Genomic DNA, 24,389 nt, shown 5'->3' with positions numbered 1-24,389 from the left:
CACGTGCTCACCGAAATACAAAGAAATATCACACACAGGAAAAGCTGAAAATGATATAGGTTCAAGTATAAAACAAATATAAAATGCAAAAGTGATTGATTATGAATGACTTATCTTGAAAAAATCCTGACAAGACTGAGATGACAACACACCAAGCTGTTCAACCGAGGAATCAGAATCAGCTGTCAGATGATTCTGAGACTGTGGCGTCTTATTCCGTTGAGAACAATCCACTGACCAGGCCTCAGTCCTGAGATTGGAATACTAGGCAGATATAGTGCACACTGCACAGTATATTCATAAGTGATGTACTACTTACGATCCTGTGCACTATATACTGCTTACTATGTTTAGTACATAAAACGTAGACAGTAGACAATATCGATCCTCTTTAAACAGAAGTGTGCTACTTTTGTCACATGGTTGCATAAAAAAACAACATATATATATATATATATATATATATAAATAAAATCTTGTATAAAATACTTTAACATGTGGCAGACTCATAAAATGAAGAGTAGACGATAGGCTTACAGTATTCGAGTCAAATTTAAATGACTTCCAGATCATCATGCATTACAGAGAATGGAAGGTCAAGCACATAGCATTGTGGGATATAGTGTTGTACAAATGTTTTCTCTTGAAAACAGATTATTCTCTCTCTCTCTGTACTGTATATAATATCCTCATATATTGATTATGCTATCCTTTAATAAAAAATAAAAAAGATACTCTATAAAACGATTTAAAAAGTGCACAAGTCAACTTTCCTGCAATTCTTTTTATTGAATTTTAATTAAATTAGGACTAGAATGTTTCATCACAAATGCCATTACAGATGCATAACTGGTCAAATGTATTACAAAAATAAAATGCATTTGTTAATTATACTGATTAACAAATTACCTTTATGCTTCAACATCAAGCATATTATAGTTCAAATCAAAAACGTGCATCTTGTCCCTGCATTTTAACTTTATAGTCAAGAATTTACCATGTTTGTCACAGCCGTCACAGTCCAAAGCACAGAGAAAAACCCTGTTACGCGACAGTGATTTCCATACATGGTTGTGTCCAAAAATAGTGATAGGGAAAAGAACATCTTTCTATTTAGGATCATGCAAATACATTGCACTAATGCCCACACCCATATATCTAACACAGGAACAGACATTGATATAAGCATTGCTCAGCTCCAGCAAAATACCACTAGGTTTAATGTGGGTAATGAGAGTGATTACTCTGGGGAATCGTTCACATACTGCACCCCTGTGGCATCAAACACTGAGACCTGGCTTTATGATCCTTTGTAGAGCAGAAGTATGTTATCTTTGGCTTTGAGGTTACAACACGAGGGGTTAATATGAAGGCCTGTGAGTTGAAAACAACAGGGATTGGGAAGCTAACACTTCATTTCCCCTCCAGAATACTTTTGCAATGCAGTTCTAAGAGAAAGATGAATGTCAATTTAGTGTTGCTTCATGGGGTTAAGTTAGTGCACTTTTGCGTACTGTTCATGCATCACTAACCAAATCATATAAATCACTAAAGCAATCCTCCAATAAGCATGAGTGGGAATCCTGCAATTTAAAGGACATGACATGTAGGTCCCCTTTGTTTTTCTGCATAAAATCTAAATTTTGTATTAAGGGCTAAAAAGGACAGCGTGACATGTGGCAAAAATATAAAACAAAATGCATATTTTCAGAATCCACACAACACTCAGCACAAAACATATTAGCATACTCTAGTGAGGTGACCTTCCCTGTCAGGAACTACAGAATTCCTTTGATTAGTGACTTGTGAGCCCTTTGAACATTGAAGGGCCTCCGGATGACCTGAATTAAACTATTGATATATATTCATTCTTATTCATTGTTTACACTTTCTGTCAAACAAGGCTTTTAATTAGCTAGTATTGTTTAGTCTTTGAAAAATGTCCAGACGGAAAGTTGGAGAAAGGCAGTAGCTGATAGTTTCTTCCACTTCCTGAACACGGCGTTGGAAACGACAGCGGTCCCGGGCGATTTCCTCCCAGGGTCCATGGCGGTCCTCATCGCTGTTGGCATAGAACACCTCAACCTCTTCAACAAATGTCACCTGTGAAAGGAATATATAAAAAATTAAAAAAGTTTTCAGTCTACTGTTCATCAAGTTATTACAGATTATACATATACATACATGTTATTATATGGGCAGTGCATTCTGCATTATTAAAACCTGGCATTCTTAAAAGCAATCAAAGGAGTGAAAGTAACTAATAAAATAAAGCAATAATTCTAATTAAAGCAAAAAGGCCCTTTCAAGCTCAGAACTGTAAATGAACATGGCAGGCCATCTCATCCTTGCTGTACAATGGATTCACAGCGAAATTAACACCCAATGCTCTTTTTTCTCCTCCCCTTTCAGACTTCACTGTTGCTAAGTAACGTGATTTCCTCTAAACTGTTGATGTGTAATGTGTGAGTGAGTATATGATTGCTCATAAGGCATCGGAGTGGTTGGGAGTGCCATCAACTCGGACCAGATCTAATGACCCTGGCCAGTGTGATGAAAAATGTCACGAAATGCAGCACGCTATAAAGTGATAATGAGAAATGGGCAGAGCACAAACTTAGTCTCCCTAGAGACAGCAAAATGGAACCATTGCAACAGAACATCACAGACAGGGTATAAAAAAAGAAAAAAAAAAGTAAAAATATGATATTGCATGGTTTTACATCATTTTCTCAAGCTGGCCAATCCTGCCATATTGTCAAACAACGGAAATAAGGCAGAATGGCACCGAAAAAGAAGATTAACTGTTGCTGCCAGTCATCATATAGAATAAAAGATTATTATTACGCATTTAAAATGCACTGTTGTTGGACTGATGAAGATCTAAGGCCATTAACCATTATTCTAATTATACAAAAGCCCAAATTTATCTGTATTCTTTTACTTTACTATTATTCAGTTATTCAACTTTACACTATAATTAGCTGTAATTCATAAGCAAAAAAATTAAAAATGTCCTGATAATTTACTTTGATGAGTAGAAAAGTTCAAAAGAACAGCATTTGATATAGAAATCTTCTGTAACATTATAAATGTATTTACTGTCTGACACTATCAATTAAACGCATCCTTGTTTAATAAAAGTATTAATTATTTTTTTTTAAAGTACCAGTTTCTAATATTAATTTGTTCCCATGTGCCACTGCTACGAACACCTTAATTTCCTCCAATGTTCAATAAATTCTTATCTTATCTAAAACAACCATGTTAAATATTAAAAAGAGCATGTTGGCTGTTTAAAATTGATTTTCCTAAGGAAATTGCTTGCCCGGTCCCTTAAAAATTAACTAAACCAGTTTCTGAAAAAGTATTTGCTATGATTTTAAACAAAGCGGACAAAACTTAACTTATAGTTTGTAGCTAGACTAATGACAACTGCACGAGACAAAGAAGGAGTAACTGACTCCATCCGATTCATTCTGCCATTACAGACATAATAAAGGTGTTCTTAAGTCTACCTCACTATGGCACACCTTGTAAACAAACAAAACATTCAGAAAGATAATTGTGCAAGTAGTTTTAGACTGGAATGTGTTAATGCATTAATTAAGGTCAATGTTATACAAACCTTCTTCAGCTGAACAGCCATGGCACTGCTTGAGCATGGCACAGAGGAAATCTCGGAGAATCCACTGTCTAGCCTCTCCTCAGCCTCCTCTCTCCTGTAGTGAGGCGTTCCAGGCACTTTCTCCTTCCAGCACCCTTTGGGGGTTTTTCTAGTCTGTACTGGGGCCTGGAAGTTGAAGAGGCTGTAAGGATCTGCTGCGCAGCTGAAAGAGTTCCACAATCTCTGATTCTCTTCCTCGTCCATCTCGCAGGTGTCTTCGCTGGACTCATTCTCTGAGAGTGAGGGTGATGATGGAGGAGGTGAAAGCGGGGTGGACATATGCACTGACGGAGACTCTGAGACCGAAGAGTCTGTAGTCGCAGGGTTTGGCTTGGAGGCAGTCCTTATGGGAGCTGTGAAGTTCCTCGGGTTATAAGGATCTCCGTTTTGGCACAGAGAATTCCACATCCTCTCAGTCTCAGAGTCGGCCTCCTCTCCATCTGAACTTTCCTCAGATTCATCGTCGCTGTCATCTAGGTCCTCAGAATCTGAGAAATGGGATGAGCCTTCGCTGTCAAAGCCATCATCGTCATTACTGTCCCAATCGCCATCATCCTCCGATTCGGATTCGCCACTACAAGGACTGCCCATGATGTAAGCGATGACCTTGTTTTGACATTGAGGAGCAGCCAAAAAGGCAACGTTTTCAGCAGCTGGAATGCTTTCTGCTTTCTTTTTTAAATCGTCCTCCTCGCTTTCCTTAATTTCAACCTCACTAGTGATTGGTTCACTATGGAACTCGCTCCCTGTAGTGTTAGTCTGAGATGAGCCGTCCGCTGAGGCAACAGTGCTGGCTTTTTCCGACACCTCCTGTTCTTGGGAAAGCAGCTTCATGTGAAGCTTATTATTTGAGTGTTCTTCCTCCCAGCTGGAATAGCCATTATCTTGGTCTGGAGTCACAATTACCACCTCATTGTAGGCACTACTACAAACCAGTAGTTGCTGCTCAACATCTAGTGGAAGCTGGTATGAGTTTGGGAGGGATTCTGCTTTGAGCAGGCTTACATTGTGGGCTAGCTCTTTAGAGCACAAGTGTCCAGCGCTTTCGCTGTGCATTGACCACCCATCATCGCTTTGACAATAGCCGACACTGTGATGTTCTCCACAATGCTTCCAGCTCGTATCAGTCTCTTTTCTGCTTTGTGCTACGTTTAGCAGCCAGCTCGGAGGTCTGTCATCGGCCTCCAAAAATCCGCCCCACCGCCAGCTGTTTGGGGTTCGCACGGACAGCGTATCCCGGCTCAACTCGCATCCGTTTTCCGGTTTCGCGTGCCTTTTTTCCTGCGTGTTCTGTAACACCTGGGTGATTACGTTTCTCGCCGTTCTTATGTATCCGACCGACGCTTGCTCTTGAAGAATAAAATCTTTCTGGGTGGTACTCTGAATTCCCAGTTCACTCAACGAGTCGTGTGTAAAACAGGAAAGAGACCCTGGGTCTCCAGAGGACGCGCCAGGTGCGTTTTGATGCTGGCCCTTGAAGTATGCCACTTTCAGAGGTGCCAGAGCATTTCCACGATCTAGACTTGAATTCATTTCAAATGCTGTTTGCGTTTTTCCGGGGAAATACCTTTGAAAGAGCGCCCACGCAGGCCTTGAAACTAGAGAGAAGACGCTTATCCACGAGCTGTCAGGGCCCTCGTCACTGTCACGCGCGGACCGCGTGTCCACTGGAGAAAAGGGTCCATGTGTGCTCATACTTCTGAAAAATATGAAATGTGTTGAACTACATAAACGAAAATAAAAAACGGTACATTACGGACTTAACGTTGGTTACTTCCTTTATACGTGGCCGCTCCTTGAAACACACCATTTAGACTATATTTGCATAAAAGTGATGGAGTTTAGAATGTTAGGTTTCAGTGTCTCTAGATGTTACTGATAATGCACAACAATTTTTAATAAAACCTAAATATGGCCTTAGCTGGCTAACGCAGCTAGTATCAAGCTTTAATGTATGGCTAAATGTTAGCTACTAAAAAAGTAAAACACTCCGTTTCTCATTCCTTTCAGCCCTTAATACCATCCATGAGTAAACATAAATATTCTCCGGGGTAAATGAAAGTGTCCATATCGTTCAGGCTGTGTTGTGTCCGACCCGGCTCGTGCAATTAGCTTCAGCGTCCATATTGACCGCAGTATTAACGCCAACTGTGCCGTCCTGAGGAAAATAAGACAACTTATTTCGGTTTGAAGGGGTTGTAGAAACAGCAGAATGAATGGAAAGGCATTTTGAGGTGGTGTAAGAGTAAGAAAGGCTGGTATACTCCAATTGAAAGCTTGAAACAAAAGCCATTTTGACGTCTGAAGGGAAACGAGCGTCGGTTCTTCTTCAACTGTCTTCTGTCACCTCAATCGAGCCCAGCTGCCGCGTTTTCGGAAGAAAATACTGTGAGTTGTACGGGAGAAAGCGGCTGTACCATCAGAATCGAGTCAGAGTAATCGATTTAGATTTACGGGCAAATCGGTTTCACTTTTAAGTCGTTTAAAAAAAATTAATACTTGGTTTTCAGACTCGTTGACGTCGCCGTTTCGCTCGCTAGCCACGGAGCTAAAGCGGAGAGAGATTTCATCAGAAAAGCTGTAAGGGAGCGTCTGTAAACTTCAGTAGCGCTAGTGCGCTGTAAGGGACTGTGGTAAAATTTATATCTCACGTGGAACTTGGTTATATAAGATGTTCTGTGCATGTCACAGGATGTCCAGGCAATACATACATAGATCCATCTTCTAAATCTGTTTGAGCTTTCTTCTAGTCGTTTTGACTTATCTAGTCTAAGTCCTTTGAGATGCTCAGTATGAATTTGACAGATCCATTTGTGCCTTGGTGCAAAGCCTTTTTTGGAGAAACTGCCTGTGCAGAATCCCTCAGGCACAGTAGTAATGCTTCATGAAGAATTGACTGTGCTTGCTAAAATCATATTCCATATTCCAATGTGGCAATTAACATTTTTATTTTTAAACCTTTATTTCAATTTGGCAACATAACATATGCTCTAAAATAATTCTATGAATAAATCTCTGACAGAGACTACTCCCCTAACAGCCAATCACTGTGTGCATATTTAGTAAGCATGCTGACATCATCCATAGCAATGAAGTCAACCATGCCCTTACCCTTAGCTTAAGATTTCTCCCAATTCCTTAGAAAAAGTTAATCTCAGCAGCTTTGTGAATAGGTTTTAAGAGAAAGCTCTTGGCTAAAAAGTTTTTACTGGTATTTAAGAGAACTCTTAGTGGTAAGATAAAATGTTTTGTGAATACGGGCCCTGTACTCTATTGATTTTTTCAATCAGTTTTACTTGGAAAAAGAGCTGAATTTTATTCCAAGGCTGTCCTGATTAAACAGTCTCAGTGGAATGTCTTAATTTGATACATTAACTCATAAAAATTCTCTAGAGGAGTATCGGATCAATGAGTAATGTGAAAGAACATAGACTGTTCAGACAGGCAATTAAAGCCTTTATGATAAATCCCAGTCTGATGTAATTCTTACCTCAGTGTGATGACAGCCAAAACAGCATATGGGATAAAGACACTGGTGTCTCAGTAAAGCATATTGTTGGGGTCAGTCATGCACAACTGAGATTTACTCAAGTTTCATCATTTGGCATTGATCCTTGTACCATCTTTGTACAGGTTTGTGGTTCAAAGGAAAACGTGTAGCAAGTTAAGAACAACTCAGTGTCAGGTCAGTTTCCCTGTGCATTTATTAAGTGCAAATAAAGTTGAAAACATGATTTGAAATTAGAAGAAACACATTAAACCTTTAGTCTAAAAATGAACAGAATGGAATAAAGCCCATTTACAATCCATAAATCACAAAGCATTTACAATATGCCAACCCCATTGATTTTATTCCCACATACCCTTTATGAATTAAAACAAGGGTCACAGATGTTATATAAATTCTATACCTTTAAATCCAAACTCTTATGCACATACACAACAAAAAGATAGCTTTTCTAAAACACACAGCTTTCTGTTATTGGTTGGCATGCAATCATACAATCATTTCCCATGGTTAAACATCACACAGTAGTGCCTTCTGGTAGGGGAGGTGGGGGATCAATATTTTAGAAAATGTACTTCATATCTGAAGTGGAGCTGGTTTGTCTGGTTAGAAAAAGTTACAGAACACGTACTGCTTGACCTGGATAACAATACCAGAGTTTTCTTAAGGCTACTGGATTTTTAGAGCACCTCGACATACAGGGTTGCACTTTCAACTTGTTGGTTACTGATTTAAAGATATGTTAAGAATGGAACAGTTCAGTTTTCTTCGTAGTTTTCCTATTATTTTCATTTGTAATTTTTTTTTAAAAATACACAAACATCATTGGACACAAGTAAGTTTAAATATAAATGTAACTTCCAATTACTTAATTTTCCCTTTCTGTGTGCTATAAGGTTGTTCTTCTCAAAATCAAACTAAGTGCAAAGTAAAGCAAATCGTAAAGCAAAAGCTTTAAGCACAAATTGAAAAAACAAGCTACTGTGGTATGTTTAGCATTTCATTTACATGCAGTTTTACATACAAATGAGGAATGGAAATACTGACAGAACTACAGTCTAAAGCTTAAATTTCTTTCCCCTTTTAAAAAAAAAAAGTTAACCAATAAAACTTGGAAAAAACGTGAGGTCAATGTACTTGACAAACAAATGCAAAAATTCAATATTTATCCAGTAGCGAATTTCACAGCATGCAAATCAACTTTTTCAAACAGAAATTTCCCTGTGAGTTATGTTTAGATTTCAACAAGGCAAAAATCACTGACAATGAAGTCAAGTCACTTCAAAAGTCTTTCCTGCATATAAAATTGTGTGCCATCATTTTGAAAAGAAACATTAACACCAAGTTAATTTCACAATTTCAAGCCAAAGACTCAAGTGTTCATCCCTTTTTCATGATCAGGTATATGCCACAGCCAATGTGAAATTACCCAACTTTACAGTACAAAAGCGTCCCTCACTTCAAAGTCCTAGGTAAACCTCTGCAAAATCTGATACAAAGAGACATAACCAATGTCACAAGACACAACATAGCTCAAAATTGAGCCGCAATAGAGAAACATCTTAAAAAGAAAATAACTTAAATTTCCATTAGCATTCTCAAAAAGACAAAATGGGGCTTAGAAGTTTCATGGACAGCAATTTTCCAGAAATCCCCCCCAAAATATGGCGCATGGATGTCATTTATTCTTTATATATTCTTTCTACCAATCCTTGTGTCACCAAATGGTTTTTGTCCACCAAGAAACATTTTTATAAATCCAGAATCTGGTTCACGTGGTGCACAGTACCCCACCAGAACAGTATCAAGTGATAACACTCCATCACCGAGTCTACACGTCTCCTGGAGAATCAGCAAACACAAACCCCCACTGGGGGAAACAGCCTTCTGAGCAGCTGGGCATCTCCAACTCCCGACCCATAAGCAAAGACAGACACAAACACATGCACATCGAAGGACACAAGCAGAATCCTTCACTTCAGCACAAGTCTTAGCGGTTTATGTCAGAGCCTCTAGCACCAAGCTGGTGCCAGCCAACCCAGCGATGGCCCGGGGTGAGGTCCTTCAGTTGGATGATGGTTTCACCCAGCAAGGTGTTCTCCCAGAATGCACCCTCGCTCAGTACCCGCAGGTGAACGGTTCTCTGCTGCAAATCACCACGTGGAATCTTGTTATACACCAGCTGCCAAAAGAAAAGACGAAGTGATGTCAGTCAAGAATCATCATTCAAATAATGTGCAACATGCCTGCCTGCTTTCTTCCCCATAGGGATTTTAAAGTCTTTGTCCTCAGTCAAAAAGAAATTAAGGTTTTTGAGGAAATTGAGGAGTTTTCCTTTTTTTTTTTTAAATGCTGGCCAGTGGGTTGAAGGTCCAAATTACAATGCAGCTTCTAAGGGCTGACCAGCCAAGAAACTCATTTTCTAAAAAAAAGAAAGTAACTTTATATACTATTTAACCACAAATGCTCATCCTGCACTAGCTCGATCTCACGTATTATGTTGTTACATCAGAAAGGTCATGCTTGATGCAGGAGAAAAGCACCGACCCAGTGTTTACAAAGCGAGCGTGCAAAGAAAGTCAAACACTCTTTACAAAAAAGGTCAAACATTGATGTCAGATGATTTTGTAAATTGGAGAAAATTAGATTACTTTTTCATCCTACCTTTTTACCCTACCCTTTTAAATCGAAGTACACAGACAAAGAACGTACCGTGCATGACTTTTTGAATGCGATTATGCAATGCATGAAGCATGCTTAGACCTAGTGCAAGACAAGCATTTGTGGTTAAAAAAATATATACAAGTATATAAATACATTTTTTTTTTCAAGAATGACCAATCGTTTCGATGACCATTACTCCTCTGCTGGGATCACAAAGAGTGCTTTGAAGCTGCACTGAAATGGCAGTTTAGACTTTCAACCCATTGGCTACCACTGAAGTCTGTACCAAAAAATCTGTAATGTTTTCCTCAAATTTAAATTTCTTTTGGACTGAAGAAAGAAAGACATGAACAGATTGATTACATCTTTAATTTTTTGTTCTGGAAGTGAACTAATCTTTTAATGGTTCTTCTGGGAAACATTGCAAATGACAAAAAAATAAACAAATACATTTAAAAAATCATTAAAAAAAAAACCTATGAAGAGAACTTTACTTTCGGAGCCCAACTCTTAAAAATCTAGTACCGTCTAAAGGTATTGTTTTCTCACCATCTCATTATAAGTGGGGTTGCATGTTCGCCGGGCTGCCTTGGTCTTCCTTTTGCTAGTTTTCTGAGGGTCTGGGAGGAGGTACAATTTGACGTATGGATCAGGATCTGTTCCGTCCTGCAAGGATTGCTGCAGAAATGTCCATAACACATTGGTCAGAGCTAACTCAACTTTTTTTTTTTTTACATGCATTATGAACTTATGAGTAACGTCAAACACTCACCAAACCTCTTATGTGCATCACCATAATGAAAAGCTTGTCACTCTTGTACAGAATTGAGAGCTTCACTTCACCTGCCACTGTACCGGGCACAGGAGCCCAGGACACATCTGGAAAAGAGGAACTGGGTTTAGTGTCGACACGTGTGTGTTTATCTGACTTGCAAGGTACACTAAAGGGGAGTCATAATTTAATTGGATCTCCAGATCTCAGACTGACAAGACATGAACCTGTTGAACAGAGACCTTTATCACGAATCAGATAACGTGACCACAACAGCTGCCACAAAGCAGCTTATACTCATGATGACATTTAATTTGTAACTATTTGTGATAAACTCTCGGGGAATGAACTATGGACGTGTTTACAAAATGTTTGATGCCATAGACCAAGTAAGATGATCCACTTGCAAGGGACTACCTTCCAAAATTATAAAGGCAGTTATACAGTATATTTACATATTAACACTCCCATCTATACTACGTGAGAAAACACTGACATTTTAAAAGAAAGCATGTGGTTTACAAAAAAAAAAAAAATTCTACCCAAAAGAATACGGATTAAAATAACAACTGGAAAATATTCACTTGTTTGACAGTTTAAAAAATAAATATTTACAAAAATAGTTGAACGTTTAATTCAGTGCGTTACTTGCCATTTCTTTGTAATTATTTGTAAGTCCAAATTTTTTCAATGTATTTTTTTTCAGTGCAGCACAACTTTGTCGAAAGTGCAAATATAAAACTAGTGCCGTCAATCGAATTAAATACATTCATCTCTTAATTTCTGACCAATATGTAGAAAACAGAATTCATTTTTTTACATACATTTTTATTCTATTTTTCTTGGACCCTAGTTATAGAACTCCTGCACATATTCACATGTCAGTGGCTTATGTTGTGTGATTGCAGGCACATTGCACTAGTAGTTAAAGATAAAACTCTGACCATGTACTGGGTGTATCACTTAGTCACAGACATGGTCACATAGACTACAGCTGATTGGCCCATAAACAATTTCCTTACACAAACTCATGCTGATTTGCAGTGATGACCGGCTGAACTGCATGACCTTTGAATACACCCCATATGCAAGCATGTGCAAGGTGAATGATTCATAATAAGTGTATGTGGGTGTGTATAAGACAAACAAGGAAAAAAAGCATACCTGCTGGTTTATTATGGAGAGTATTAACAACAGTTCCTACACTTCCTGTCCGTTCATCTCTTGGTAGAGGGTGAAAGAAAGTGTAGATCAGATCACACTGAAAAAGGAGAGGGTTATGTTACGTTAGATCATAAGCAAGGCACTAAAATAAGCTGGTGTACAGTCACGGTAATAGTAGGAATGCCATGCGATCTGGTTGCATTCTTAAATGTACAGCACAGAGGAGAGAAAGTGGAAGTGTTCATCGTTTGGCAACTGGCAGTGCCAGTCCTGCCTAAATACTGATATATGCCTGTGGGTGGACTGTTTACAGACAACATGTCTGTTTTCACAGAACATGAACAATTTCCAAGAAGCATGCCAGTCAAACTGAAACCACTCACATTAATTAGTGCAAGCTGTACAAATTCTATTGACTATTATAATTATTCAGAAATCAAAAGATGGTGGTGTGGTTAGTGAATAATCTTGCTCTTCACAGTATAAAAAAAAAAGTTAACTTATTTTCAATTGCACTACTGTTGTAAAGCTTGGGGTAAGAATTTTATTCTTCACGGATGCAACAAATTAAAAAGATAAAAAAAGTAAAAAAAAAAAAAAATATATATTTCAAAGAAATGTGGTTGTTTTTAAACTTTCAATTCATCAAATCATGAATAAAAAATTTTTTTAAGTGTCGACAAAAATATTAGGCAGCACAACTGCAATAATAAATAATAATAAAATGTTTCTTAAGCAGCGAATCAGCATATTAGAATGATTTAAGAAGGATTATGTGACTGAAGATTGAAGTGATGGCTGCTGAAAATTCAGCTTTACCATCACATGAATAAACTACGTTTTAAAATATTAAAATAAAGTTACTTAAGATTACAGCATTTACTGTATTTTTATCAAATAAATGCTTAGTGAACATGAAATACGTTTTGTCAATCATACCAACCCCAAACGTTTGATCCTCGAAATGTACATTGATTATAAAAGCAAGAATTATATATAAAGACCAATGATGTAAGCGGGGCTCAAATGTTACCTGTGCCACCTCTTGAGCTACATGGATCAAGTGCCAAACATAACCATTTAGCTCCTCTTTTCTCCTGTCTGCCAGGGCCTCGCCTCGAGACCGGCCAATCACAAAGCGGCTGGGGAAGCTGTGGGAACATTACATTTAGAGAGGTATGTAATTACACGAAGAGCACTGCTTCATGTGGCTTATGTATTGCCACTTAGCCATACCTACATGACCCTGAAGGGGTTTATTTTGCAATAATTGGCTGGTTGAATATTACTGTTGCTCAATACATTGATACAAACAGTACTGGGAAGAAATGTACAATGACCAGCTTTCATTACTTATCTTTTAGACTAAATATATCCACTGATAACAGAAACCTGCAGTAGTTTTCACTACAGTTAGGACTTTTTCTTAATAATAATAATAATAATAATAATAATAATAATAATAATAATATAAAGAAAAAGTCCTAACTGTAGTGAAAACTACTGCAGGTTTCGGTTTCAACAGAACAAAGAAACTTATACAGATTTGAAACCACTTGAGGATGAATAAATGACTATTTTTATTTCGGGGTGAACCATCCCTTTAAGGTCAAGGCGTATGTCTGATGTGTGTTCATTGAGCTGCTGATTTGATATAATTCACAATTCTGTCAGGTTTCAACACTGTACCTGGGTAGTTTTGAAGAAGGGAAGATGAGCTGCAGTTTACTGTGAAGTTCATGGAATTCCTCAAATGTCCTTTGGACTAAAGTTGACCCCAGTTGACCTTCCCGCTCCACTTTCACAACATAAGACTGCATGAAAGGAAAAATACATAAACACCGAGATGCATATAAATGGATTTGGGCTAAAATGCACTTAACGCAGCAGACTTACATAGCCTTTGCTTGGAGTATAGGTTTTGGTATGTCTGCTAACAAACAGGCTGCGAATAGCACCATCACTCTTTAGAGTGTAGACGCGTGGAGCAAATGACAGAACGGGACACTCCTCAGAGGATGCAAACTTCATTTGGGCCAGGTTATGGATGAAGAAGTTGAGCTTAGTAGCCACACTGCCAAGACTGGACTCAATGAGCCTAGAACAAGGGATAAGATTAAGGTGACACCCAAAAAACAGATGGATTTGAAGGACAATAACTGTTGACAGCTATAATTGCTAGGATGTTCTGATTGGTTGCAAAGGTGTTCCTTGCTTACTGGCACCAAAGGCAACACTCTACGGTTTCTTTAAAATGACAGACATCAAGAGCAAATGGGACAAAGTCTCCAAGTTCTCACCTGGTGAAGTGCATGGTGGCATCTGCTTCTGATTCGTGTGGTCTCAGAGCATCATAAACATATTTCAGATCATCCACATCAGACAACTCTGGGATCCCACTGGAGAGCATCTGCACACAAACCCATAAGGTTACAATGTCAGAGCAGAAGGATACACAATACAATTCAAATAATAGGCAAACAATAAAGCAAGCCAGAGAACATTAATTAACCTCAACTCTGTGGATACATCCTAAAAGTAAAATTAAGAAAAGTATCTGGTGTTATCTGTGAACTCACCAGGCCAAGCAGGTTGAGAAATAAATGTGCATGTTTCCTAATCAGATTGTAGGCCTCACAACACAAGTCTACAAAGTCATGGAAACGGCTGGATGGCTTGTCACCTCCATTGATGACATACGCCATGTCAGATGTAAACACAAAAGGAGCCCGGTCCCTAGAAAAACAAAAGATTAAAATTTGTGTTAACATTTACCACCAACACCCCAGATCTGATTAAGCTAAAAAACATTCTTCTGCTCCTTTGTAGAGAAGCAATATGAAACAGGTTGTTGTAGGTCATCTACATTGTTCTGAGACAAAAACTGTTGCAGAGATCGAAATCTGTGGCAGAGGAATTATTTTTCAAGTCCTTTTTGTGCTTCCTACCGTTTGATGTTGCCAAACATCTGTGCGTGCCCCAGGAACTTGCCGAAGTCAATATGGAACATGTGTCCGCTGGTCTTCAACATGATGTTGTCATTGTGGCGGTCGCAGATTCCTAGAATGTATGTGGCCACACAACAACCAGCACACGAATAGATGAAGTTTTCCACTGCCTGTGAAAAAACAACAAATCAACAGAATTATTTATAACTAACCTCTTTTAGCCAGCAAAGCTATAAATCACCAAATACAAAAATAAATCTCATATCATTAGGACCTGCAAAACAAACATGATGCAATCCAATGCAACTTAAGCAGGCATGGCTCATTTTCACGTCATGGCAAAAACAGTTTGTACATACATAATGGTTTAAGTGTGATGCTACTACAGAGGCATCTGTACCTTCTCATACTCCTCCTCTGTGGGGTTGTGTTTCTGCAGCCAGTCTGCCAAAGTCCGGTCTTTGAAGGAACCAGTCACTCCATGCTCAACTTGGATCTTCCTCAGGGTTTCTGCATTGGGAATCATCTCTACCATGCCTAGACAAGGGCAAAAAGGTTTTTATAAAATTACTTCCATTCATATCCTTAGAAATTCAAATTGTGTACAATTCAATCTCAAGTTTAGATATTGTCTATATACTAGTGGGGTATATACAGTACATACAAAGTAGGAAATGACACAAAAAATGAATTCTAGGATGGCAAATACTGTAGTTAACATTTGGAAGATGGGCATTTACCTCTGCCTCGTCCAGTAGAGAAGCAGCGGAAGATCACCGTCCTCATATCAAGTCCCTCTTGGATCCAGATCTTATTCATGATCCGAATGATCTGGAGCGTCAGCATGTCCTGCCGCAGGTCATCTCCAGACTGAATGAGAAAACCCACGACCAAGACAACATCTGAAAAACTGTTTCAGTGCAGAAACAATGATCCGTAATGTACAAAAACATGAGAAGGCAGTACCTTAAAGATGACGTTGATGTTGTCTCCTAAAGAATCCTGGTTCTGGAACGAGAGCTTGAGGGGCACTGCATTAGAGTTGAAGTAGGAGCAAGACTACATGAAGAGAGAACAAGAGATACATTTCTAATGTGTCAACAAGAACAATACAATGAGCTCTGCATTGATTTCGAGACATAACCCGTACCTGTATGTTGATGCCCTTGACTAGCAGGCCCGGGTTCAGGGGAAGTCGACAGGTGCTGTTGATCGAGAAGAACTGTTTGACCTCCTCCAGTCCCTCCCGGAGAATAGCCTGAACACCAGACAAAAGACAAACCACAACTAATGCTCTGACTAGGCTGTCTGGAGAACATTACATTTCGCCTTAGGGATCAACAATCAGTTTTTTGGCACAGACCTGTTCTTTCAAGCTAAAAATAGTAGGAGCATTAGAGCCATCAACCAAATGAGGAATAAAGAGCCAGCTCTTTTTACTAAATTATGTTTTTAAGGTAACTATCAGAAAACCACCAAGGCTCTATTTAATTGTAGTCACATGATCACAGGAGACATCTTTTATGCTTTAATACCACATGCATTTAATACCACATTTCCTGTGATCAGATATTAAGGGGAGTCTTACAATTTTTCCCCAGAGTTCACTTGATAAGACTTTCTGAAATAGTTTACTGCTGTTGTTAACTAAACAAATCTAAACTAAAAATTAATTTCAGTTAATTAAAAAAAATATATTTAATTGAGTTAGTTGTCAAAGAAACATTTATAATTTATTAAGTAATAAAATTAAAACAAAGGTTTAATCTGAACCCAAAATCTAAAAAAAAGAAAAAAGAAAAAGCACATATAAAATGACATTAAAAGAAAAAAACTGAAAAAAAAAAAAAAAAGACAGCTAATTCAAGATCTTAAAAAATAAAAATACTATAATAGTACATAAATAATACTAAAATAACAATGCAGGTGTAAATGAGGAATTGTGAAGCTGACCTGTCTGGATGAAGGAGAAGAGTCTCTAACTCGTTGGGCAACTTTGGCCAGAATGTTGACCAGCCAGCATTGCCTATCAAACTCATCCCTCAAACCACGACCAGAACAGCAGAGAAGAGCTGCCAGCAGATACTGATACCTCACGCTAAACTGAGAGTCCTGAAGAGTATCTTTCAGCAACCTACAAAGAGACAGACAAACAAACATTGACTAAGTCCTATGACTTTTATAATTTACAGCGAGACTGCTTATTTCGCATAGGGAACATGTAATCTGCTATTAGGAAGCTTTAGAATGTTTCGCATTGTGACATTTTTCAAGAAATTAAGCACCCATTTCTTATAATTGTGATGCATCTAGTATTAACTTTCTAACTTTTAAATGATGATTCTATTTACAGTATTTTACTTTCTTAGTAAGAAATGTTTAAATTTGATTTAATATAAATGTATTAAAAAATGCTATAGCTGTTAATTATAAGGCGGTACAACATATACCATGCGGAAAAACAGCATGATGCATAAATACTTGATGTGAAAGATTAATATACTTTTTTTTAAATAATGTTACGGTAGTAAGAGAATGTGTATTTTATTTGCAGGGGTAAAAGAAATCTTATTTTTTCTGAATATAAAGTCAAGATTCAAAATCCTAATGTCATTTTTTATAATAAATGTTCTAAGGCTATGTTAAATGGCGATCTCTGAATAAATTATACAAGGTAAACAATTACTAAAGGTTATAAAAAGACTTTTCAGATGTACACTAGACAAAAAAATCTAATATACATTCAGGTGATACATTTTAAATAAATCAGTTAGGCACACCTCTGGATAAAACCGTAGTCTATTTTTTTTTCTCTTACAATTTTGGCAAAAGTAAAATACAACCGTATTCCTAAAGGTTATGAATAATCCAAGAAAGAAAATGACCTCATCTAGACAGCAGGTGGAGCTGTAAGGTGATTTCACAGATGCTCAGTCAGACATGTGCATGACTTGCGTGTATGAAAATTATCATGCATTCATGGTGATAACAGGTTAATCTTATTAGCTTTCTAAGGAATCAAATCTTATCAGTTTATATAGACATATCTTGAATGTGAGAAATCTCATTGGATTTTAAGTATAAGGGTAGAGGACACACCAGAAGAGGTAGTGAGCAATGCGCACATCCCCGATGGCCCTCCTCAGCAGAAAACGCACCAGGTGGCTGTCCAGATAACACTCGTACTTCAGCGCCTGAACAAAGAGGATGGGGTGGGTGAGAAAACAAAAGGGACGGGTAAAAAAGACAGGATATAGATCAAGGTCAATGGGAAAGGATGGAATAGAGTAAGAGCATGGAAGGAAGTGAGATACAAGGCCTTTGTTACCTGCACTAACTGAGGAAGGAAATCCAAAAGCTCAGGATCAGAGATTGAGTCCATCCATTGTACCGCGGTCCGTCTGCACTCCTGATCTGGAAACCTGGGACATTAAAGTAACCATGAAATCAAAAATGACTTTTCTTGTGTGTTATTTTTTTATTTTTATTTTTTTAATAAGGTGTTCTTTTATGGTGCTTTTTTGGCTTATGTAGCCACTATAAAATGCATCTAGAAAATTGATATGGAAAATATCTGGGACTCTTCCAAACGGTTGACGGTTTTACATGGTTTCCTGTTGATCATTTATGGTCAATATCCAGTTTAAACTGGTTTTGGTGGTTTATCAGTTATGCTACCAAGTGGTTAAATCAATGTCAAGGGACTTTCTTCTGCTAAACCTAAAAGATGATATCTGGAATAATGTTGGTAACAGTTTCTCTTCCCATTGACTTTCATTGTATCAGCAAAAAATACAATGGAAGTCGATGGGAACCGAAACTGCTTAGTTACCAACAATCATCAAAATAACCTCTTATGTTCCACAGAAAGATAAAGTCAGGTCTGGAATGACATAAGTGGATGTAAAAGACAGAATTTTCAGTTTTTGGTGGACTACCCAATCTTGTTCAACCATGTTAGAGCTAGTAGAACTTCCTGGTGGTTTTTGGATAAGCCCATCTGATTTTTAACAATAACAAAGCTTTAAAACCATGTCAGTAAATGTTGAGAGTAGCCACTGGATATCTGCAGTCCACATGTGCTCTTCTGGACAAATCTAAAAGGTCAATTCTTCATGGTCTGCTCAGATCAGTCTGACTACCAACCGCTGAAAGACAGTCAAGCTCTGCTTAGCCTCCAGCTAAACAATGAAGCGAGCTGCTGCCACGGTTACCCTAACACTCACGTGGCGTTCAGCAGGCCGAGGGTGTCCAGGTGGTTCATGCATCCCCACTGGCGGAGCAGGGCATAGATGTCCGGCAGACATGCCCACTCCCAGCTGGGCGCGCTGGCCAGGACCAGTGGCAGACGACTGGCTTCCACGTGGCAGAAATACCGCTTCTCCCACAAAAGACGCCGGTCCTCTGGAGTCAACCTAGATGAATGGATCAACAATAAAAAGTGAGCACAAAGAGTAAACAAATGTGTACACCACTCTGAACTACTAAAGCAAATATTTAAACAATAAATTATATAGTTTATATACATTTATATAAAGAAAATAAATAGATATTGTATATGTATTTTATACAAATATATAAAAAATTATTTGTAATCTTGAGTCAATAGATATGCATATATATATATATATATATATACACATACAATTTATTTAAATATCCATTTTTCTTCATCTTACAACATTGTACATGCCAAGTGCCATCAACTGACATGCCTAACATTATATTACAATACAGAATAAATGCAAAATGCATTTAAAGGTGCCATATGCAGAAATTGAGGTAAAAATATCCATAACATGACCTACACGTATCAAAAGAATGAGAAGAAATAAGGGCGATGATGTCATTAAAAAAAATGTCAAGTTATAGTGCTGCTGAGATATCAACCTTAATTAGCATTAGCATTACTAGCCCCGGCCCGACAGGTGTTGTAATACCAGTTCCGGCCGTGGGAGGCAGTATGCGGGCAACATAACCACCAGCCAACCTGCAATACACGAATAACTCGCAGGGCGTACCTGAACCTGATGTCAATCGTGTGGAAAGTACAGCCCACTACTTTCAGTTCAGAGAAGAGAGCTGAAGGATAGCTGAAGCCCTTGGCAAGAGACCAACACCCGCTACAGGGAAACAACCGCGCTCGGAATCACAAATCAAATCCGATAAGAATACCAGAGTAAACATCGGCACTGCTTTTAATCACTGGAGACAACTGATGGACCTGAAAGAAATGAGGTTCAACTCCGAACTTGCAAGTTAGATGCTGTTAGTATTTCGCTAGAAGTTTGTTTATATGTTTGTGTATTTGTTTTCGGGAAGTTATAAAATAGAAATGTATCGAAGGCTGTTCGATAAACGTGCTAATGTTAGCGATGGCTAACCGTAGCTGCGTTTGATAATTAGCTAGCTATAACTTAACGTTACCCATTTTATTATATAGGGCTGTGCATGTCTTTACTCATGTACATCTCATCAGTAAAGATGCTCCTGTAATTAGGAGTATATCTTCAGCGCGTGTGTTCAGATCAGGATTGCCAGGTTTTCACAACAAATCCTGCCCAGTTGCTTCTCAAAACTAGCCTAATCTTGCTTCCAGAAGGTTCCCCGATAAAACATTGCTTCCCGGGGTTAAAATATAGTTTTTTTTAGCAGGGTTGCCTTGGTATAATTCGCATTTTAGGGGCTAAATATCACGTTATTTGTATTGGGGTCGCTGTGACCAGCGGACATGAAAAACAACCACCACAGACTTTGCAACACTGGTTGGCATTTACTACACAGAGCCGTAATTCACTGACAATCTACACAACATCGATGTTCAACATCGCAGGCGATTCTTTGTCGATTTTGAAAGCGATTTTGTGTTAGTTGTCGGTAGACTAAGGCTCTGTGCAGTAACTGCCGCTCCACCTGAACCAGTGTTGCCAAGTCTGCGGTTGTTTTTCATGTCCGCGGTTTGAAGCAATCCCAATAACGTGATATTTAGCCCCTAAAATGCTAATTTTACTAGTTTTAAGAAGCAACTGGGCAGGATTTGTTGTGAAAACCTGGCAACCCTGATCTGAATGCACATGCTGGAGATATACTTCTAATTACAGGAGCGTCTTTACTGATGAGAGGTGCATGAAAATCGCATTCGATTTTTTTGCACAGCCCTATGTATCATAACTAACCTGCTCTGTCTAGTCTGTTGGTCTCCGTGTCCTCTTTGCTTCGTGGTTTTTCTGTGTGTGAAAAAATTGATGTGTGGCGTGAAAGCGTGTGAAAAGAGTCAATTGCGTGTGTCTCACGGTGAATGCTTGAGAGTTGGCACATTAGTTCTCAAGCAGAATAAAGGACAGGTTGATTATTGCTGTTTAGCGTTTGTATTAATCTATGATGTGTCCCTGTTTGCCTACAGGGACATAAAAAAAGTGATACATGGACCAAGGTGTCTGAGATTGTTCATTTTAAGTAAAGGATCCTAATATTTCGTCCACAACAATATTGAATGAGATCAACAAGCTTGTTTGCTTTGCGGCCGCTTTAAATACAAAATAAGCATTCGATCTACGTTAGAGCGTCTGAGCGCTCACAAATCTTTCTGCAGCGTCGTGAGCAGAGCGGCAAGAGCGATTTTTGATGCTCTAGACGCCGGCGGTGTGAACGCACAGTTAGGCTTCGGCTGTGGCTGTAGTGTTGTTGTGAAAGTAGGGGCGGAGCATAGACAGTAAAAGAAATGGACACAGCGACCCCATTGGAACTCAATTGAGACAAATGAAGCCCAGTTTTAGCGTTTTTTAGCACTTCCGTTTCTGACGCGCAGACTCAAACGAAGCTTGACAACGTCAGCAACCTGTCTGACAGATGTAAATCTTCTAGTAGCTGTGCGTGCAAACTGCCATCGTTAATCTTGCAGAGACGGCGAGCTTGAGCGGGGAGTTCTTTGTCGTGAGTGAGCAGGAGTAAGTATTCTGATTAATTATTTTGTATAGTATTTTAAAATGTAACGCCAGTACGCCATATTAAGTTAATTGCCTGCGAGCTTCTCCACCTGTCTGTACGGTAATGCGACAGAGTGCCGAGTGGTTATGACGCAATCGTTAGCCTATTTTTTTACAAAAACTGTTTATACGGGGCCATAATGTAACATAGAAGGTAATAGAGCCCTTTATACATTGTCGTGTATCTTTAGAAATAAATAATGGACAAACAGAGTCTTTAAACGCCTCAGATGTAAAGTTATTCGCTGTCAAAGTGACGCCAAAATGAATGGGAGTCAATGGGAATGCTAACGCAAGTGAAGTTCTGCTAAAAGATGGCAGCCCCCACCCGACTTCAACTTCCGGTCGAGTTCCTTGCCCCTTGGGGCGGAGCATAGAGACTATGCCGTTTCTCGTTTGTTATTCTAGAGTAGACCAATGCACTTTATTGAGGCATACTGCCCCCATCTGGTATGGAATGTGGAGTATGACTTGATTTTTTTTGCCAAACATTACAGATGGCACCTATAAAAGAGCTGTACAAGTTTTAGCCCAAAATCTACTTGTCAAATAAAGAAATGTATTTTATTAGATATAATATCATATATTATTCATTAAATATATTTGATATTGTTTTTTCAATCCATTGGTCTGATGGTTGGTTTGATGAAAACAAATACATAGCTAAAGACATTTCTCATGACAGCTGAAGCATACAGCAAACAAAAGTCTTCAATTTTTTTTTTTTTTTTTTCAGACGAGCAGCCATGGTTTGCAATTTGTCATCTACATGACATAGTCCAAAAACACGATTACCCAATCCGATAAAGAAAGTTATCTTTCTATCTTGAAAAAAATAAAAACACTGATACAGCAATTAAGACAGCATAACGTGTCCAGGAAGGTGTCCGTGCATTGGCTCTCACTGCAGTGAATGATGGAAAATAACCACATTCAATCTCTAGGTAATTTATGCTGCACGTTTTCTTCTACACTGATGCACCAAACCCACAGAGTCCAGCAGTAAACACTACAGAAGGCCAAGTTAAACTACTGAATCTTCATGAATAATATTTGAAAACAGAGAATCGACACCCGCTAGCTATAGTCTGTACACACACCATCCATGCTTAAAAACACTTCATGATGTGTTTGGGTCCTTCATCCTAGCAAGTGGTTAGACGTCATTTGTTAAAAGCAGACACACATTAGCTCCACTATTTAGCGACTGTGTTTTTCTTCGGGCTTATGAACTGACTTTGGGGAGTGGCCTCTCCCTCTAGGGATGACAGCCATAGGGCAGGACCCCCCGATCAAATTACCCCTGCTCCAGCTGGGCCACAACCATACAGAGTCATCAAAGAGCTCAGTATACTGGGGGAAGGGTACTTCTGAAAGCCAGTCATACCCACGCTCTTCATGTCAACATTCAAAAACTACTGTCATTAGATGACTACATATCCCACAATTCACGGGAGGCTGGAGGAGTATTGATTTCTGGCTGCTGTCGCTCAAGGCAACCCAGAGGCCCTTCTGCGAATCAATTTCTATAGAAAAGGACAACCTAATGGGCTTAATTTAATACGTGTTCTTGCTGGAACAAAAAACAGCTATCTAGATTTGTACAAACTTTAGGGTGGATAGATAATCTTTCCAATTTAAGGATGTTGTGGGTGTTTTTATAGCATGTTACCATGCAGTTTCTAGGGTTTTCTGGGTGACTGCTAGGGTTCGGGGATCAGAATGAAAAGAGCATACATCTTAATACTACATTAAAATAAAATTTTAAATGGTAATATCTCACAATAGTAGCATTTACTGCATTCAATTAAATATATAAAAAAAAAAGATTTTTCAAAAACGCAGGAAAAAAATCTTACTGAGCCCAAATCTACAATGGTAGTGTACATTTGTTGGATTTTTTTCTTTTTGCCCATTTTATTGTTCACAAGATGAAAATCAGATCACCCCTCAAAAAAAGCTGCACAATGAGGTATAATTTGTCAATAGCACTTTCTTTAAAAAAAAATTTTTTAATAAAAAAAACTGAAAATGATCAATCATAATGGGAGCAAATGTTTCTAAAATTGGTAAGCTGCCTTTAAATGCCCACCATGGTTTATGTATTTACCACCAAAGAGAAGAAACATCAACTCTCTGCTGATAAAAGCCAGATCAGACAGTTCACACCCAGCTCAAACGCTTAACCTTTGATCCGAGAGATGGAGAAAAATTATGACTGAATATTTCCAGGCTGGTGTGGCTCCAGATTTTACAGTGCAGCAAATGTTTCAGAGCTCCACAGGCTCTGAGCACCAGAGGCAGAGCGGAAAAACAGCTGAGAGAGAAAGAAGAGGAACAGAGCCAGCTGGGGAGGATATCTACATCGGCTGTCTAAAGTTGACTGTAACAAAGTGAGGACTGTAGAGCACCAAGCCCTGCTGAGTACCAGAAATGTCCTCATATTCAAAGATAGAATAAACAAAAGACCTGATCCATAAAAGCACAATAAGGAAATTTTCACATACAGATGATAATCATATATTCTATTTCATGTAATAAAATAGCATCATAATAATACATATTAAACATTATTAAATTATGCATGATCTATATGCATTTTTTAAAGCAGTCTCACTTTCACCATGCCTGCATTTATTAAAAACATTATCATTTCCCATTATTGTTATTGTTGAAAGCA

General features: G+C 38.4%; 2 protein-coding genes across 3 annotated transcripts in view; both read right to left on the bottom strand.

The window, feature by feature from the left end:
• Positions 1–769: 769 nt before the first annotated feature.
• On the bottom strand, positions 770–6,272 carry LOC113111207 (protein phosphatase 1 regulatory subunit 15B-like). 2 transcript variants are annotated; one of them, XM_026275756.1, is made up of 3 exons: positions 5,932–6,272; positions 3,629–5,825; positions 770–2,103 (listed from the first exon to the last, which is right to left on the bottom strand). In XM_026275756.1, the coding sequence occupies exons 2-3, from the start codon at positions 5,360–5,362 to the stop codon at positions 1,912–1,914; spliced, it is 1,926 nt and encodes a 641-aa protein (XP_026131541.1). In that variant the 5' UTR covers positions 5,363–5,825; positions 5,932–6,272; the 3' UTR covers positions 770–1,911. The 2 variants fall into 2 exon arrangements, with proteins under 2 accessions (XP_026131541.1, XP_026131540.1); XM_026275755.1 differs by having other exon boundaries at positions 3,629–6,272.
• Positions 6,273–7,350: 1,078 nt separating this feature from the next.
• The window catches only part of LOC113111206 (phosphatidylinositol 4-phosphate 3-kinase C2 domain-containing subunit beta-like), a 45,539-nt gene continuing 28,500 nt past the window's right edge, over positions 7,351–24,389 (bottom strand). Inside the window, exons 16-33 of the mRNA XM_026275754.1 lie at positions 18,950–19,138; positions 18,052–18,145; positions 17,823–17,917; positions 16,677–16,857; positions 15,874–15,981; positions 15,690–15,782; positions 15,464–15,593; positions 15,124–15,260; positions 14,724–14,893; positions 14,355–14,511; positions 14,076–14,185; positions 13,672–13,873; positions 13,465–13,589; positions 12,809–12,926; positions 11,776–11,872; positions 10,612–10,718; positions 10,389–10,517; positions 7,351–9,357 (exon numbers count right to left, since the gene is read on the bottom strand). Coding sequence (XP_026131539.1) covers positions 9,166–9,357; positions 10,389–10,517; positions 10,612–10,718; positions 11,776–11,872; positions 12,809–12,926; positions 13,465–13,589; positions 13,672–13,873; positions 14,076–14,185; positions 14,355–14,511; positions 14,724–14,893; positions 15,124–15,260; positions 15,464–15,593; positions 15,690–15,782; positions 15,874–15,981; positions 16,677–16,857; positions 17,823–17,917; positions 18,052–18,145; positions 18,950–19,138 — 2,434 coding nt within the window. The 3' untranslated portion in view covers positions 7,351–9,165. The remainder of the gene's footprint in view (positions 9,358–10,388; positions 10,518–10,611; positions 10,719–11,775; positions 11,873–12,808; positions 12,927–13,464; positions 13,590–13,671; positions 13,874–14,075; positions 14,186–14,354; positions 14,512–14,723; positions 14,894–15,123; positions 15,261–15,463; positions 15,594–15,689; positions 15,783–15,873; positions 15,982–16,676; positions 16,858–17,822; positions 17,918–18,051; positions 18,146–18,949; positions 19,139–24,389) is intronic.

This window comes from Carassius auratus, chromosome 11 (genome assembly GCF_003368295.1).
Source record: "Carassius auratus strain Wakin chromosome 11, ASM336829v1, whole genome shotgun sequence".
NCBI classification, from domain to species: Eukaryota; Metazoa; Chordata; class Actinopteri; order Cypriniformes; family Cyprinidae; genus Carassius; species Carassius auratus.
This window is presented reverse-complemented; position numbering and strand designations above follow the sequence as displayed.

Coding starts and splice junctions, on each gene's coding strand:
- LOC113111207 (XM_026275755.1), bottom strand. CDS start 5,362: ATGAGCACACATGGACCCTTTTCTCCAGTGGACACGCGGTCCGCGCGT. Junction 2,104..3,628: donor TGGCTGTTCAGCTGAAGAAG/GTTTGTATAACA, acceptor TTCCTTTCACAG/GTGACATTTGTTGAAGAGGT.